The 17,634-nt window shown below is 40.1% G+C and overlaps 2 protein-coding genes across 33 annotated transcripts in view; both read right to left on the bottom strand.

Annotated features, from left to right (window-relative positions):
• The window catches only part of kif1b (kinesin family member 1B), a 63,879-nt gene extending 54,207 nt beyond the window's left edge, over positions 1 to 9,672 (bottom strand). For 6 of the 31 annotated variants that reach the window (XM_008413376.2, XM_017305757.1, XM_017305756.1 and 3 more), the window contains exons 1-2: positions 9,328 to 9,646; positions 7,629 to 7,783 (exon numbers count right to left, since the gene is read on the bottom strand). In XM_008413376.2, coding sequence (XP_008411598.1) covers positions 7,629 to 7,734 — 106 coding nt within the window. In that variant the 5' untranslated portion in view covers positions 7,735 to 7,783; positions 9,328 to 9,646. Of the gene's footprint in view, positions 1 to 7,628; positions 7,784 to 9,327 lie in introns of all 31 variants that reach the window. The other 25 variants (XM_008413406.2, XM_008413395.2, XM_008413409.2 and 22 more) reach the window with 7 other exon arrangements.
• Positions 9,673 to 10,991: 1,319 nt separating this feature from the next.
• The window catches only part of ube4b (ubiquitination factor E4B, UFD2 homolog (S. cerevisiae)), a 17,291-nt gene continuing 10,648 nt past the window's right edge, over positions 10,992 to 17,634 (bottom strand). For both annotated transcript variants that reach the window (XM_008413368.2, XM_008413369.2), the window contains 15 exons: positions 17,428 to 17,526; positions 17,218 to 17,331; positions 16,833 to 17,031; positions 16,521 to 16,659; positions 16,347 to 16,446; positions 16,002 to 16,129; positions 15,735 to 15,833; positions 15,345 to 15,580; positions 14,553 to 14,679; positions 14,287 to 14,431; positions 13,948 to 14,082; positions 13,585 to 13,776; positions 13,232 to 13,406; positions 11,842 to 11,988; positions 10,992 to 11,714 (listed from right to left, as the gene is read on the bottom strand). In XM_008413368.2, the coding sequence (XP_008411590.1) occupies positions 11,650 to 11,714; positions 11,842 to 11,988; positions 13,232 to 13,406; positions 13,585 to 13,776; positions 13,948 to 14,082; positions 14,287 to 14,431; positions 14,553 to 14,679; positions 15,345 to 15,580; positions 15,735 to 15,833; positions 16,002 to 16,129; positions 16,347 to 16,446; positions 16,521 to 16,659; positions 16,833 to 17,031; positions 17,218 to 17,331; positions 17,428 to 17,526 (2,100 nt within the window). In that variant the 3' untranslated portion in view covers positions 10,992 to 11,649. The remainder of the gene's footprint in view (positions 11,715 to 11,841; positions 11,989 to 13,231; positions 13,407 to 13,584; positions 13,777 to 13,947; positions 14,083 to 14,286; positions 14,432 to 14,552; positions 14,680 to 15,344; positions 15,581 to 15,734; positions 15,834 to 16,001; positions 16,130 to 16,346; positions 16,447 to 16,520; positions 16,660 to 16,832; positions 17,032 to 17,217; positions 17,332 to 17,427; positions 17,527 to 17,634) is intronic.

Below are 17,634 nucleotides of genomic sequence, written 5' to 3'. Positions count from 1 at the left end.
TTTTTTCCCGGTCAGCAAATGCACCAAATGCTATCATTTTATCATTTTGCAGCAATAATCTTTGGTGCTGATGAGGTCAAGTTCAATGCTCAATGTTAGTTACAGCATTTGTTAAGTTTGAAATACATTCCTTTAAAAGGAAAACTAGTTTTTATACCTTGTTGACAAAGAGTGGCAACAGGCAGGATAAACACGGCACAGAAATCCTGTTCTGCTTGATTTCAACTTGATTTTGAAGACGCAGAGCTTGGAAATGTTATAAAGACTTCAGGAAATCCAATAATTTATTCCAGAGGGAAAAGCTCGCTGCTGAGAATATATCCTAAACCCAGATCAAAACGTCAACGGTCATTATGTACCGTTTTAAAATACTAATAAGGTCCTGTTTTTACAGATTCTCCCATGCCACACAGTGTGACATCCCCTCTGCTCCCAGTAAATATAGAATGCCATTTGAGAATCTGGTACAAGAGTTATTGTTCAGGAGTCAGGATCAGCAGTCTGACGAGAGCATCTCTAACCAGGAGAGCACTTTCTACTTCATGAATGATGCCTCAAAGGTCGAAAGATATTTCTCAACACATCCTGTGTCGTGGAAAACATTCAGAATAGCCTCTTAATTTCTCTTTTGGGAAGTGAGATTGCAAATCTGACACAACGAAACAAAAAGTTTTGTAAAGGAAGCAGTTCTTTCACAATGTTTTATTTATTTTTTCTGTAAGCAGATGCTTCTGTGCTCCATACTCATAAAAATTGAAATTGTGCCTTCCAAATATCCATTCATTTTTGATCATCAGTAAATTCAAAAGGAATCAATTGCCCTAAATCTCTCAACATGACAGAGGAGTTTCTCAATTTGCCTGAAAACAGCATGGGGATTATCATATGATCCGGGCACAGCAGCTGAGTGGGAACAACAGTGTAAACCAGGCGAGGCGGTGCAGGCGGGGGGAAACACACACACAGCCCCGTGCATTCATGGCACACAACAGGCGCCCATTTTACAGAGCGGTGACCTGGATTTCCTCAACCAGCATCCCCTCAGCAACTCAACTCTCACTTTAAATGCTTTCTGCCTTTATATAATCTTGACATCATGAACACGAAGGAGACAGAGAAATCTTTCAGAATCAACTTTACTTTGATCCTTATCTAAAGTAAGAGAGAGATTTTTCATATAGATTTTATTGTGCATTTATGCATGTTTGAACATAAAAATCAGCTTCACACTGCTGCCTTTACCCTTGTGTTTAGAAATGGGGTCCAACCAACCACACACACATAAAACTTGTATCATTTGCCACAGTCCTCTACGTTTGCCTCAGTCCTCGCACACACAAGGGTTAATACATCTGCAAAATTATTATGGTTACAAAAAATAACTTTGTTCACACACAAATAATCCAAGATGAGCTTCTTGGGCACCAACAAGCTAGCCGTGCTACGACTGCAAAGCTGGGGAGCTCGTTTCTGAATGCAACCCTTAGAATCTGGGCGAAAAAACAACAATACAGTCTGGAGTGAGAACAGTGAAAAAGAAGGCACAAAAACCCCGTGCTCTTAAAATGTGGGAAAGTTCAGCCTTTTGAACGGAGCCGAGGCAGCGAACCAAGCAAAGGTAAAAGAATCAAAGAGGGCGCATAGTATCAGGAAAAACAAACATGCCTTTATCTGCTTCATCATCAAGGCATGGATGAACGAATGCAGGCTGGAGAGAACAGAAAAGAGAAAAACCCTGCCGGCTGTGGTGTGGAGAAGACGTTGGCGATGGTGGATTTGACTAACTTCAATGAAACATAATCTACATCCAGCTGGACACGCCCAGGAAGAACAACCGCTTCTTCACTTTCAGTGCCACATTGATACAGTACAGAGTCGAAACATTGGTGTTTACATTCTTATCCGTCATGCAATACCCTCAGGGAGCCAGCAAGTCCAAACACACAGGCAGACTCATAAAGGTCCGTCTGCAGTGATAAGAAGAACAAAAGACGCTGCGAGTGCCGATATGCCAGGACTCTCATCTCAGCATCCCTGAGTCACTCAAACTTGAATGAGACCGTCTGAGTCCAGCCTAAATAAAAGCAGCTTCTGTTATCAATGATTCACTTTTTTCTACTGAAAGCTCACAAAAGTTATTCTACGCACCAAGCATTTTTAATCCCGTGTCGTTCATGTCAGAGCAATCTGCTACAACAGTAAACCTTAGCGTGGTTATGTGATGCTGCCTCACGCTGCGCCGCACGTGAACGGCGCCCGCGCTCGACTTGCACCGTCTCCGCTGCCGAGGATGCCATTAACTACCCCCACTCGCTCGCTCAAGAGTTAGCTCATCTGATATCCAATATTTCCTCTGAAAAGCTCGCTCCAATTGCACCGAGCTCATTTGCAAGCTGCTGGAACAAAATGCGAGCTGTAAAGAAAAAGACAAAGAAAAAAAAAAAAGGAAAGGACTGGACTGAATTGAACTGAACTGAGCAAGTCAATGCAGAGAATTGGTGTTCTCACACACTGCAGCTATTTGGCACCTTTACTCACTTTGTCCTTTTGTAAGAATTACAGAACAAACCTTTACTGAGCACACAGCTTGTTCTGCTTTTTCTCATTATTAGTTGTACTTCTTCTATTTGTTGTCTTATTGCAACAAATACTTGTTACAGACTTCAGAGCCTGGACAAACCACAAGCTACAAAAACTGACCATTTTAAACACATATGGTTACTCAACCGAGGCAGATCCATGAGGCGCAGCGCAGTCGACGATTACGTAGCTGCTTCAGTATTTGAAGAAACTGATCACTTTGCTCTTCTGACCTCGGCCACGTCGAGTGCATTCCAGTCTGTGGGATTCCTCTCGCGGCTTTTTACTGCCTTGTTGTCAGTTCTCATTCATTTCCAAACACTTATTAATAAAAAAATGATTTAGTACTAATTATCAAAGCCCCAATGGCTCAGTGGAAAGTTTTAGTGCAGCTTTAAGCAATGCCGATTTGTAATTTGAAAACTAATTACTGAATAAATCATAGACGTTTTGTTTAAAGAGTAGATTACTTTAAATTATTTTTAAGCACAGCGACTGAATTTCTAATAATCGGAGACATAATAATGTTTACTCCACCCCAAACATTTGGAGAAAAAAGGTAAGAAATCTCTTCAATCCTCATTTGAAGCTAAAGATCCAAAGAGAAACTGGAGCTACGTAGCTGGATTATTCAATGTTTTATGTGGAACGAATATAGACTCTTCTAATCGGCATAAAATCTGTTCAGATTTAAAGACAGCTTCTTTAATTTATCAATATATTGATAAAAGCTGAAATCAGCTTTTAAAAGAGAAAACTTTTTAGGCGTTTCTGTTTATTCAGGCTGCAAGAGTGCAAGAGAAAGCTAAACGTTCAACAAACGACAGGACGGTGAGTGTAGACAGCATTTTGGGAATTTCAGCGTTAAAGTAGGGATAAATATTCTCTAAGGAATTAACTGTTTATTGAAAATAGTCCTTAAAATTAAAATTCCTGAAGAGAAACTGGAATTTGCTAAAATTAGCATTAGCGAGTCAAATCTGTACAAAACCAAAGATCGCAAACTAGCCTCAAAATTCTGTTTGTTGCCATCTCTGTGTAAAACTGATAACAATAACCCAACATATTTACCATCAACATAATCCATTATGACACAATGTCCAATTTAGCCTTTAAAAAGCACAGGTAAACCTAGAATATTTGTGAGAAGTCACGGCATCGCTACAAATAATCAAAGTTGAGAAATGCAGCTCTCCAGTGGGAGAGTATATCCAGGGAAACCCACATGGGTCAGAAGGATTACGGCGGCAGGGCGTGGCGGCCCGAGGCAAGTCTGGTGGATTATTGGTCCTAATTGGGTCAATTGTACATGTGTGAACAGGATTCATCGCACCAACGTTTATCCCTCAAACAAATATCTCCCTGAACGTCCCACTAGTATTCCTTTCAATGTCAATACCTCATAAATAGCAGATAATAAAGTCATTTCTGCTGCCTGTTCATATGCGTTAACAGACAGCAGAGCAGAGCTTGTTTACTCCCGGTGGGGATTTTCTAATGTCACCAACCACTTAGCTCTTACTGAGAGGACACTCGGCAGAACTATATCTGAAAGGTGAAGGTTTAATTGATGTGGAGACCTTTTGGTTGCTTTATCAGCTTGTCACTTTGTTTATACTTCAACACTGGGCATAATACTGAACAGCATTCAGTTTGTGAACATGTGAAAAAGGCTTCGCCGTTCATCTGATCTGAAAGACGAACGAGTCGTGGATCTGTAATCAGAAGATTTTTTAGAACCAACATAGTTTACATAACAAGATGGAGACGAGCGTGAACATCATGAACTGAATGAATGAATGCTGTGGACGTGGTGGAACTATTTAACATTTGAAACACCAATGCAGATCACTATAACATCTCTCCTTTATAACCACATTAGCTCTGGTATGTTTCAGGGCCATTACTGAAAGAGGGCCTTTGCTTATTTCCAGGCTGGCTGCAGAGGCCACGCACGCTGGATAATCAATTTGCTGCTCCTCTGCATGCACCCAATCCCTGACAACCCTCTGTGCATTGTGAAAAGACGGGGGGGGAGACGGCTCATCCTGCTCTTCTTGCCCCCCAGCTCTCTCTTGCTCTGTGCTGTCGACACAAGCACACGGATGGACACATATGCCCTTGAGCAACCACAATAGGGGGAGTGTCATGGCCCCTCGCAAACATCTGCCAAACACCTACATGCTGACCAAGCAACTCGATGAAAACTGCCAGTCCCGTTTAAGCCCAGAAAACCCTTGGAAAATAGCATGAAAATGCATGCTAAAAGCAGCGTTTGGTTAGCTCTAACAAAATATTGAGCTAAATTATACAAAACACAAGGTACAAATTGCTTAAGCATGTTTTATTGCATTGAGCAGCTATGACTCAAGAATTACATCACAATAATGTGATTTATTTTTTAGTCAAGCACAAAATCAACCAGCCAGTGATTAAAGTCAGAGTTTTTTCGCATGGTGCTGTTCAATGATCCAGAGGTCAAGACCAAGAAATACAGTTTTTCCTCTCCATCCTTTAAATGTATCAAATTAGAGTTTCCTTTAGACGTCAATTAAGGCTGAAAACAAAATCTGTCGGTCAGATCCAAAATATCAGAATCAGCCAGTAAAAAAAAAAAAAAAAAAAAAAAGACAGATTTTCGCCTGCACTTCTGATGATATTTGAGTGTTTCACACACTACAGACGGAGAAGCACAGAGGAATCGGGTGCTGACCAGCATCATCCAATTAACAGATTGATCAGTCCTGACCAATGACCGGATGGTTGAAACTTCAAGAACTTAATTCCAAAGAATGTATTTTAAAAGGCAAATAATTTTTCCTCTTCAAGTCAAGATTTGTCAGAAGTTCATTTGGATTCAAAGAGAGAGAGAGATGTTTAACAGATAACAGAAAGGGTGAATGAAAAAGACTGGAAATAGATATCATAATATAAACTATTTAATCATTCTGTATTGACAGTGTTTTCTTCTTCAAAATCGCATAAAGTTCATATTGGTTTATCTGTCATGTGATCAGTCATGAGGAGGGTTTTTTTTCACATCTAATTGGAAACTATTCAGATAAGTCACGTCCATGAGATAAGAAAATAAGACAAGGCAATGTTATGAAAACACGAAGAGAAAACAAAAAAAGTATTTCCTGGACTCTCAAACAGGCCATTATGAATTTGAGACTAAAAGCACGCTTGTCGACTCTGCTAAATACGACAAGTCAGGATGTTTGAGGCGATCCGCTAGAGCAGAAAGGTAGTGTACATCAAATCACCGTAAATGTAATAACCCCTACATGTCTGACCCAGTAGGTGCAGTTAAAACTCTCAGCATCCTAATAGGACAGCGTTCTCAGCATACCATCTGCAATGAAGACCTGATGAAAGAAGAGCATGGCTCCCTGCCAGCCTCTCTCTCTGCTCTGCAATCTGGCCATGTGATGAGGAGGTAGAGCAGGCGGTGCTGCAGCCTACTCCTCTCCCTTACTTCCACGCTCGCTGACTAACCCCCACCTTGAAAAACGCTGCATATGCCACTGCAGTTCTGCCAGAAACCACAAGTTTCCCCTCCAGCTACTTTTTGGGTGACATTGGAATGATGAAAACCCGAGGATATGGAGTAAAAAAAAAAAAAAAAGAGGATTTAACAAATCCTCTTTTTGGTAGACTGCGAGAGATAAAGAGCAAGTGAGGCACATCTAGGAGGGACACTTGATCTTATAGAAGATTCATACAAGCTTAGACTAATGAGGCTGATAAGACTGACAGGAGAAGAGCTGAGGAAAGCCAGAGAGACTGCAAGAAAAACAAGTTTCCTCCGTCAGACGTTGTCGTGTTACTGGGTCATTAGCTGGTTCTGTTAGCGTCAGGGGGGGACTGAGTTAATCATCGGACCGAAGCAGGACATACAGCGCTGTCATGACTAAGGAGGCAGCTAATACTTCACAGCACCTGATGACTCACGGTCACTAATAAGCAGGCTGATCACATGACTTTTAAAAAGAACATTCTTTTAAGACACACTTTATGTCCACAAGGACGCCTCAGTTAAAATATTTCAGTATGTGACCTATTCAATTAAAACTATTTTAATTTGCAGCCTCTCGATCTGGCATGAGTTATTTTTATTAGCCACTGATACAAGCCTTGTGGCTTGTTTCAACCCGTCTTCGTCATGTTTAAAAGTCCTGTGGCCTAGAGGTCTATAAAAGAATCAAAACTTTGGCTTCAGTACATCACAACCTTACTTACTCATCTCTTGAACATGTTGTTAAAGGGGATGAGAAAAAACTACAACAAAAGGGCATTACAAGTTAATAACAACTAGAAATTCAGAGATGGCTTTTCCTCGCAATATAGATTTCCATTTTATTTGATGTCTGATTTACAAATTTTAGATTGCACCGATTCAGGGCTTTTTTTTATTTATTTTAAAAGAACACACACAAAAAATGAAAATGCACTTTGAGTTTCTTAACTAACTTTTGTCGACTGAATGTTGCATCCCTAGTAAATATGTCAATAAATCACTTTGGTTTTCCGGAAAAATGGCAGAGAGGAAAAAAAAAAAAAGAAAACCACGTGAAGTAAAAAGTTCACCAAGTGAATGAATAACTTTAATCTATAACATTTTATTTGCATCTAGAAGGTGCAACACAAACTGTAAGTGCATGCCCAGAGATAGTGCAATCATAAACTACAGAGCCACAACAATGGCTGTGATTAAGCCCCGATGAACTGGGCAGTGATTGCAGGTCAGTCTTTAAAGTGACCTCTGGGTTTCACCCCCATCAGGAACCAACTGTGGATTTCTCCCACAGACTCCTCAGGCATGTAGGCCCCAATCAGAGGGGGAGGGATTCCCCTCTGCAAGCCTTTTATTCCCTTTCAGTCTGTTTTGCCTTAACCGTCCACCATTCAGTTTGCTCATTCTCCGGCTCTTTGCAAAAGACCTCCAGAAGAAAACTGCACTTGGGAGGACGTGCAGACAAACCTGCATAAACTCAAAGACGTGGTTTGTGAGGATGCTCTCATGTGTGTGTCAGTAGATTACTTACTTGTAGTGTTGCCTTGCATCTGAATGATGCATTTTGACTCCTTGCTCGTTTCCCTGGAGTTGAAGGGTCGGACTCGAACAGCAACTTTTACAGACGCCCCAGACATTCTTGCTGCTCAGGTCGGACTCCCAAGTAAGACTGCTTTTATATTCCTCCTGAAGAAAACACACAAAAAACAGCATAAGTGCATCTGTGTAATCAAAAGTATTTTACCAAAATGCTAAACAGAATCCACTTAATGCATAGATCCTATATTAGCCCTATAGGCACATAAGAATAACATCTAGGACGTATTATTTATCTGTCAGTTGTGACATGTAACAGTTTTCCTTTTTTTTCTGTGTAGAGTCAGTAGTCAGTCTGCAGGGTTTATTGCTAAAGCTTTAGTGCCCACAAACAACAACAACAAACAATCTATGTTTAACTTATTTGAAGATGAGTACATTTTCTTTTTTCCCCAAATCAGCCAAATAATCTACTAGGTCATGTTTTAAGGTAACTGTACGCAAATGTCCAGATTCATCAGTTCTTTTTATAATGTTTATTGATAAAAAAAAAAAAAAGAAATCTAAGATGAACATCCTGTAAGTTTGAAGCAGAATCTTCTTTACTGCTGTTTTTAATGGTAAAAATACATTCCACAGTAAAGAGCATTTGATTGAATCGAAGAACTGTAACAAGTTAAGAAACCACATTTACACCGACTACGGAAAAAGACAACATTAGTCAGGGATTATTAAGCATTTCATGGCAATACCTATAATAAAATTTTTGAATTAAGCAATTTCTTGTTATTTTTGAGCCCGACTGTTCTATTTTCCAACTTACAAATAGTTATTACATCTTTAGGGATGTTCTCCCCCCTCTAACATGCAAAAGTGGACACCCAAATATAATTGTTTTTAATGGGCCTCATTCAATCTTAGGTCGCCCCTGTATCTATGAGTTTACTAGATTACAACCCGGGTTTCGTTCTGTTGCCTTTTAGCCCATTTCAGCCCTAGATTCCCAAATGGTCCCTTGTTTTTTCCATATTCTAGCAGTCAGCCATACTTGCTTGAAGCATACGCCCATGAAATTCTATCTCCCCCCTTTTTCTTGCTGAGGGCTACCGCGGGACAACGAGCCAGGCGGCCCCGTCTCGTCTGCTGCATGCGACTCTGCATTGGTGCAAATGAAGAGCGTCCATTTCTAATACTTGGAAATTAAATTCGCCGATGTTAAGAAGTGGGCTAATCCTCGTCTGCTGAATGTTGTGGGAAGAAGAGTTAAGGCTCCCATTAGCAGCGTAGGCTGGGACGCACTGTTCACGTTTTATTCAGCAGGAAAGGTTAAAAGCATTTTTAATGGCTACGACAACTGGAGTTTTAAACCATAATTGTAATATGTGTTCATTTGAACACTGCTAAGACATGCCGACAGGTTTGTGGTTGGGGTTTCTATCAGCATTAAGCGCTATCAGCTAACCAACTGTGCATAAACGTAACCCCTTTGAACTATCAACATCATTTACTTTGCTTATTTCATATAAAATAAAAGTATGCGAACATTCCGTGACATAAATATGTAACAGACACGCAGCTCTATGACTAATGTTGGCACCAACAGACAGCTGCTCGCCAGCAGAAATTAATCTGACATAACAACCATTAAGGTTATACATATAATGCATGTTCCCAGTCCGATCGTTCATACTCACGTTTGACGACTCTATCCAAGGCGGCACCACCGGACAGTGGGGAGAAATAACGTTAGCTTGCGGGCGTCAGGATGTGTTGTTGGTGTTTTTTAATCAGAATCTGCACACACGTAAACTGCTACCATGTCCTCTTCCGTGGAAAACACCCATTATAGCGGTATCCTCCGCCGTATGGATATGTAAAGTACAAAATGTGAACAAGGTGACTCGGTGAAATAGCTTGTTTTTTTTCCCCCGTAGCGACAGAAAAAAAGCGGCCGCCCGTCTGCGCCCGAGCGAAAATGGAAATCGATGGATCGCCTTGATTTACCGAAGAGATTACGTCAACTCCCCTTCAGCGTGCTGACTGACAGGCCAACGGACCAATCAGCGCAGAGAAGTGGGTGACTAAGGCATCAAGGAGCCAATGAAATCGGAAATCTGTGGTGTGGGTGGAGCCTCTCTCTCCATTTTTCTACCGTGACGCCACACTGCAGGATTTCTACCCCACCTCTCCCCAGCGCCGCTGTCACTGTGTCGCTAGGGTCACCGCAAACCAGCGCCGCCTAGCGAGGATTTGAATGAATATTTTTTAATGATAAAAGATGCGTCCTGCAAAACTATTTTTATTAACAATAAAGGAAACAAAAATGGCGGTTTATGGTGCAGTCCCTTTGTATGTTTTTATGTAATATCTGAATTAATATCTACAACGGAAAAGCACCAGCGGCACAAGGGTTTTTGAATTAAAATAATTTTTTAGTACACTATACACTTTGTATTCTTAAATTGGCCACATAGTATTCATCAATTTTATAATTATGAAAAGGGCTTTCTCAGCTGAATTTGTTTTACAAAATAAAGTTTTTTTTCTTTGTAACAGATAATTTGGTTCTTGAATCTTAAAATAGAGTAAAAATATTTATTTTCCTTAGTATTTATAAACAATTTTACTGAGTACATGTAACTGGAAATGCTTTGGCCAACATCAGACAGATGAGTCTGCATATTTCATTCAGTAAGAATGAAATACACGTGTGAGGTTTCTGAAGCTTATTTTAAGCCTCGGAAACAAGAACAATGCAGCTTAGTGTATTTATATTTTATGGAAATTTCTGTGCTCAGAAATGCTCATGGTAAATTTATCTAATTTCAAACTACACCAAAAAACACCTTTGCTATTATTGAACCCCTGCCTTTAATTTGTCTGGTTTAATGTGTGAAGGTGGATCAGGTGCTCGTTACGGAGGGCAGATTCTGACGTAATTGACAGACAGAAATAAATGTTAGAACCTGTCCTCCTTAGATCAGCTCAAGGAAATTAAAAATCATTAATGTTCAGGAAAGAGTTTCCAAAATTTGTACTACATTGTCAGGACTTGTATGTTTGTGCACAAAAAAAATGCCTGTAAATACTGTAGAAGTTTCAAAAATGCTCGTAGATACACAGGAATTATATAGGACGCATGTTTATCACAGACTTGCATGGAGCTTTCCTGTTAAAGGAAATACTTTCTGGGCATTTAAAGAGCTGAAATGGCTGTTACATGAAATTTTAAGTAACAAAATAATAGCCCATCCATAAGGAGCCTCGTTTCTGGTAGTTTTTCTTTTTTTGTCGTTTTTTTTTCATATTTGTTTCTTCCCTCGCTCCCCAACCTCTTCTATAACACAGATACTTGACCTTGAGGTGACAATGAGGCTTTTATCTTCAGATCCAGAATACATACAAGTAAATCAGATTAATGAAGTCAGCATCAAAATATAACTAAACAGTTTTTTCTTCTGAAGTTCCTGCTTATTACGATCTAAGACTGAAATAACATTTCCTTTGAAGATTAAATTACATTAGCCTACATCCTTTATGGCTCCACTTGTCATCCATAAGCACAAACATGAGCTGAAGAACACAAACAAGTTCACAAATATTCACACTCTGCTGGCTCTGCTCTTACTCGAGATTTTTATAAAGCCAAGACATTTAAAAAACATTTTAAAAAAAAAAAAAATCAGAGCGACCACTGTAAAGATGATTGATGAGCTTTTTGCAAACGGATTTCTGCTAAATTGTAATACATAAACTAGCAAAACTGTTAACTTGATATAATTCACACAAACTCAAGAGACAAACTTAAAAGTTTTAACTTTATTATGTTTTGTTTTTAGAACCATGATAATGGTTTGAGACAAAAAGGGTAAATGCAAATAAAAATCCAATCAGGTATCCTTCCCTCCCCCCCCACTCAAAATGTTGTTCTCATTGGTAGTAGTGACATTAAATTCAGATGATTTGGAAAGATCCCTTCAAATCAGTAAAGCAGCCAGACACAGATGAAGGGTTTGTTAGAAAGGCCGAGCGCCCTGTTTCTCCCTCATCCAGGTGTGGATTCTCTCCTTCAGCTCAGGCACTGCAGGAGTAAAAAACATAAAAACAAACACTTCAAGTCAACAAGTTTGAAAAAGTATAAAACTTGTTCCTTCCAACGTTTTTGCTATTTTTGGTCGTCCAACAAAGACCCATCAAGATGATGTTACCTGACTCCAGCATGCTCTCTGTGAGGGGCTGCCTGTTGAAGGGATCAGTGGGGGAGTTCAGCAGGTGGCGCAAGATGATGGATCTGTCCATAATGTTCCCAGAGGGCAACATCACCGGGTCGGTCATCAGAGTGTCCATCAGAGGGTCTAAGGTAGTATGTATGCAAGTCAAGATTAGGAGAAAAACATAGCAAACTTTTTTGAATTACTTTTTTTATTATTATTCTGAAATGCAACATAAAATTGGTAATTTTTTAATTCTAAAGTTTAGAGCCTTTTAGTTTGTTTCCACCACACAGCCTTCAAATTTGTTCACCGGTTCAAACTGTGCATGGAGTTTAGAACCAGGCAGGTTGTCAGTTCTCAAAAACATAGTTTTAACCAAACACCAAAAAATATAGTTCAATATAAAAACAATGAATGCTGAGTGCAAATTACCCCCCTAAAAGTCCATCCTAAACAGCTGAACAGGTGCATTAATAGTAATATAAGAAAACCTAAGAAAACAAATGAACCAAAGACCCAATAAAAACTTATGAGTGCCCCCTATATATTGAAATGTCACAGAGTTGTTCATGTGAATGAATCCTGTAGGTTACAAAAATAAAAACCTGGCGTGCGATATCGTAACGACAGACAGCTGTCGTTGATGGGAGTGTGCGTCCTGGATAGCACACTCCCATCAACTGTGGTGGGCTGGCAGGCATATCTGGGAATCAAAGCTGGTATGCAGACCGCATTCTCTTTGTGGATTATATTAAGTCTGTGGTTACAGGATAGCTTTGCTCTAAGCTGTCTATATGATCCGTATGAGCTGCCATAACCTGCTACAAATGTCTGGAATTCAATGAAGACCTTCTCTTGTCTACACTGACCTGGGGGTCACGCTGAAGCGGCTGTTTCCCCTGAGGGCAAAGGTTCATTTATGGATCCCAGAGTTTTTACTCTGCGTTTACATATTACGATGTATTGCTTATGAACAACTCAGATTTGACATTGGAAAAAAAGAATTCTAAAAATTGTGCTTCATTTACTTGATGTATTGATGTCTTGAAACATCTAGGATTCATCCTTCCAGTTGATTTTATAGTATTTTTTATAAAGTTTGCAACCGTCTTTACATCCTTAAATATTTTTAAAAATCCTAAGATTATACTTATAAAACTTGATTTGTGGTTCTTTGGGTGGAGTCAATTTAGAAGTAGGAATTTATAACTTCAGTTATATAATCCACGCTATATTCTCTGTCCAAACAGACTTTATTCTTTATAGCAAGGAAATAATTGTAGAACATGCGCAAAATGCAGAAGACTGAGAATAAAGTACTGATTTTGCTTTGTAACAGTTACTAAACACCCAAATATTAGCTTTGCTGATTGGAGAAACGGACCTTTGAACTCATCAGGTGCGTCGCTGTAGTCCATCTCTGACTGGGAGTTCTTGGCGACTATTTCTTCCACCTTCTCGGATAGCAGCTTGAATTTCTCAATGGCAATAGAGGACTTAATACCAGCCTTTCTCATCTTGGAAATAACCTCTTCAAAAAGCTCCCGGCTGTATGATCGCTGCAAAGAAAACAAAGATCCACAACAGTTTGCTAATGACATTGTGAAAGAGGAAAAGCTATCGCGGGGCCACAACTTTGCCAGGTATAAGAGTAAACATTTTCAATAGAAATATTTCCAAATAAAACACTATGAATTTAGCCTCTGAATCAAAATCTTTGATGCAGTCGGTGCCAACCTGGTCATCTGCAATCGCTTTAGCAAAGCGGGCACAATCCAGTTGAAGGTAGATGTCTGTCAGCTGGTCTAAGAGCTTTTTGGGCTCAAAGCCGTATTTCTCTGGGTTCTCCACCTTCAGGTCCCGGCACTTGGGCCCACAGAGCTGCTGAAGGTTAAAGTTCAGCATAGCAGCTAAACGAGGTCCGAGCTCCTGTGTGAAGAAAAGAGGACAGGCTCAGAAATATTGTATGGTTTGAAATCACCGAGTCAGGCTCATGATTTCGACTTTATTGCAAACAATTAGTTCCTTCTTATGGAAACAGCTTCACTTAATGCATGGAGTGAATCTTGTAGGACGTGCAGAGGAAGCAGCAACACTCACAGGCCTGAGGAAAGGCTTCTGAACCTGCTTGGTTAGGATGTGGAACATTTCAACCGTTTCTGTAGCCAGCGCCAGATAAGAGCGAGACACTCGCTCATCCTGAGTCAGCTGGGACTGGCGGCTCTGCTGCTGCTCCTGGAAGTTTGAAGGAGCAGAAGAAGAAAAAAAAAAAAAAAACCGTTGAATAAACTGTGCCTTAGCAAATCTGTTGCCATGTTTTGAAACTCAGAATAAACGTGTACGAAAAAAATCCATCAATATTACTGCAACACAGCAGGGAGTTCTTGATTAAAAAAAATAATAGATTAAAAAAAAATAATAATAAAATGGAGCACAGACTCTGGGCAGCTGATCCCACTGCTCCTTATTCTTCATCTCTTCCTGAACTTCATGGATGCGCTTCAGGGACTCAAGGCTCTCGTCTAACAAGAAGGTGGTGTCGTTAATCAGCATGTTGATGTAGCGCACAAACTGCTTGCCAGAGCTGGGGGAGAGGAGACGAGATACAAGCGCAAATCAGGTCGGAAACACAAAAAATGTCTCAGAATTGAGCATCAACTGTTTATTTTTCATCACGTGTCAATTTTTGTAATCGACAAACTCACTTGAACTCCTCCATGAAGGTGCCATGGTGGGCAATGTTCTGCCAGAGACTCTTGAAGATGGTACTGATATGGTACCGTATAGTGAACTTATCGTAGAACTCGCTGGTAGCACCAGTGTGCTCAACGTCTAAAGAGAAAAATGGGACAAAGAGGAACATCTACATTTGTACAAAAGCTGGACTTAAGTTTCTTTTTTTTTTTTCCTTTTAAAGTACACACGATTCAGTTGACTAAATATTGTGACGCAGCTCTGTTTTTAACATTTAAGCTCACAAATCAGGAATAGATTATGCACAATAGAGAAGTTCAAAAGAGAAGTAAAGTTAAATTTTGTAATTGAAATGGAAAAAGAAAACTCATTCAGTTGTAGAAGTGGTTGTTCAGAGTTGTCGACCTGCTGGAATGTCAAAACTCAGAGTTGACAAGTACATCAAGCAGAAAATGTAGAGTCCAGCTAAGCAGCAAAACCATTTGTAAAACTGATCATCTATGTTACAAACATTTAATGACTGTTCTAAGCGAGAAGGTTGATTAAAATATTTTCAAAGCTGATATATTGACTAATGATGAGAAATATGAATAGATTAAAATCTATAGATATAGAAAACACAGGTCAGAAATCAACTCAACCCATCTTCATTATAACCTAAAAGTGTATTGCTGCAATCACTGTAAACAGATACAGATATTGCAAAAGTAGGATTAGTGACAACACTAAATATAGGAGCACACAAATGAGGAAACTCTTCAGTCAAAAGCAGACAGCTTCAATGTACAGCGGATCAGACCCACCAGTGTAAAACTTCATGAGAGCAGGGACCAGGTGTTTGATGGACAACGGGTGGTTCTCCATCATTTCAGAGAATCTCTGAGTGCGAGGCTGTACAGCAGGGTTGGTGACAAACAGCACTTCCACCAACTTGGCTATTAGGTAGGGGTTCCTGATGTAGTGCTGACTGCAGATGAACACTACCAAGAAGGTGACAACATCCTGGACACACGGCTCATACAGAACCTGGGGAGAGTACCTGCAAGGAATAAAGAGGCAGTAAAGAAGGGAATTCTCTAAAGTACCACGTGGTGAAAAATGCTAATTATTCACACAGGTGCAATAAAACTTTGCAATGGAAATAAAATGATTTCATCCAGTTTTATTACGTCTTAAACATGTGAAGGACTTACTGCACGACAAAAAGCAGAAACTCTGCCACGTCTTCAACGTAAAACTCCGGCAGAGCAGCAAAGCTTTTGGGAATCTCAGGGTTCAAAGGAAGGGTAATGCTGAAAAAAGGAGAACATTTTGTGGCGTAAAGTTTATTTTTGAAGAACGGCATGAGAGACAGAAAAAAAAAACAAAAAAAAACAACAACCACGATAAAAACAGTTGTTCTTTTTCTGTTAGCATCATGCCAAACAGCAGCATGGTCAGTTCGTGGTATGCCGACTCACTTGGGGTAGACCGGATCCACCATGCGAAGTATGAGCTGAATGACTGTGCTGTAAAACTGCAGACATCTGCGCAGCAGGTTCTCGTCCAGAAGGCCCACGTCAGCGCACGCTTTGGCTCGCACCAGTTTCTGACAGGACAGTCACACATGATAAGCATCATGTCTCAGGAAATACGTTCCCTTGCATAATCGCTTGTTTTTCAGCTTTTCAGCACACGGAACGAGTGTCCAAACGGAGTCAATTCTGACAGCAGAAAACCCTGGGCGTGTCTGTGCCTTTAAGCCGGTCTTGAGGATTGGATCAGTATATAGCAGACAGACGGTAAGAGAATCTACCAGGACTGACCTTGAGCTGGGTTTTACATCGTTTCAGCATTTCTCTGTGCCGACTAGCCAAGGGAGAGTCTTTCCATTGGCCCTCACTGTTTTTCAGCTCCTCTACAGTCCTAAAAATGTGAAACGAGGTTATAAATAACTCACTGGATGAATAAGTTATAACCGTTCGCCGTGTACGAACTACCTGTTGAGTTCACGGATGGCGCGCAATCTGCGGATGTAGCGCCGACAGCATGGCAGGATGGACAAGTGATGAGTGTGAAGTGTCAAGAAAAAACACTCGGTGGGGAACTTGGGCTCTGAAAACTTTGAGGGATCCTCATCTGATGATGTTCACACAGACAAAAAAAAAAAACATTATACTTATTTACATTCTTTTTCAGCCAAAGGAATAATCTCTGCATCCTAAATAAAGAACAGAAGGTTGTACTTATTTTATTTACTTTGGGGTTTGACAATCCACGCTAAAAGTATTTTCTCCTTTTTCTCTACTTACGCAGCTCAGCCATCCAGCTCTTCAGCTCCTCCATTGTGGCTTTAAGACGAGTCTCCTCCAGGCTGACAACAAGGCGACACCGTGGATGGAAAATGTAGTATGGGTCCACTGTCTCCAATTTTATCTTCATGCTCAGCTGCTGCAGCACCCACAAGAAGTTGAGCATGAAACCATCTGTCGACACCAGCTTGTCATCGGTCTGAGAGAAAGAAAGAGACAAATTTTGCTCAAATTTGTAAAACTCCGTCAAAACCGGAGTTTTACTGAGAGGCATGTTACGGGTGCAAACTTTATCTTTGCAGTTTATTTTTCTTTTGACACAATCAGAAACTCAAATATCATGTTCAAGCTGCTGTTGTATGAATAAAGGATGAGCGCTGAGTACCTGCATCTGAGCTTTCTTCACATTGTAGTTGACTAGAGCTGCCATGTAGTTGAGAGCTAACTCGCGCGTTTCTCCGTTCAGCAGAATATTATGGAGAACTTTGAAAAGGTCACCCTGATGAAGGAAATTAATTATGATAAGAGATTAAGTTAAGTAAAAGTAAAAAAAACAAACAAACAATAAATTAAACAAAAACATGTGAAGGCTCACCCTCGCTGACTCCAGATAGTGCTGCAATGACTGGCTGACAACTCGGGTGTTCTCCATGGTGATGGCTGGGCCAGAGAAATACTTGTCCCCTACTTTGGTCTAAACAAGAGAACAAGCAATTTTTGCTCAAAGTCCCAAAGGAAATGATGGCAAAAAAAAAATAAAAAAAAAAAAAATAAAAAAATAAAATAAAATAAAATAATAAAA

Source organism: Poecilia reticulata, linkage group LG7, assembly GCF_000633615.1.
Source record: "Poecilia reticulata strain Guanapo linkage group LG7, Guppy_female_1.0+MT, whole genome shotgun sequence".
NCBI lineage: Eukaryota > Metazoa > Chordata > Actinopteri > Cyprinodontiformes > Poeciliidae > Poecilia > Poecilia reticulata.
The sequence above is the reverse complement of the archived record's forward strand: the minus strand, read 5'-3'. Positions and strand labels throughout refer to the sequence as shown.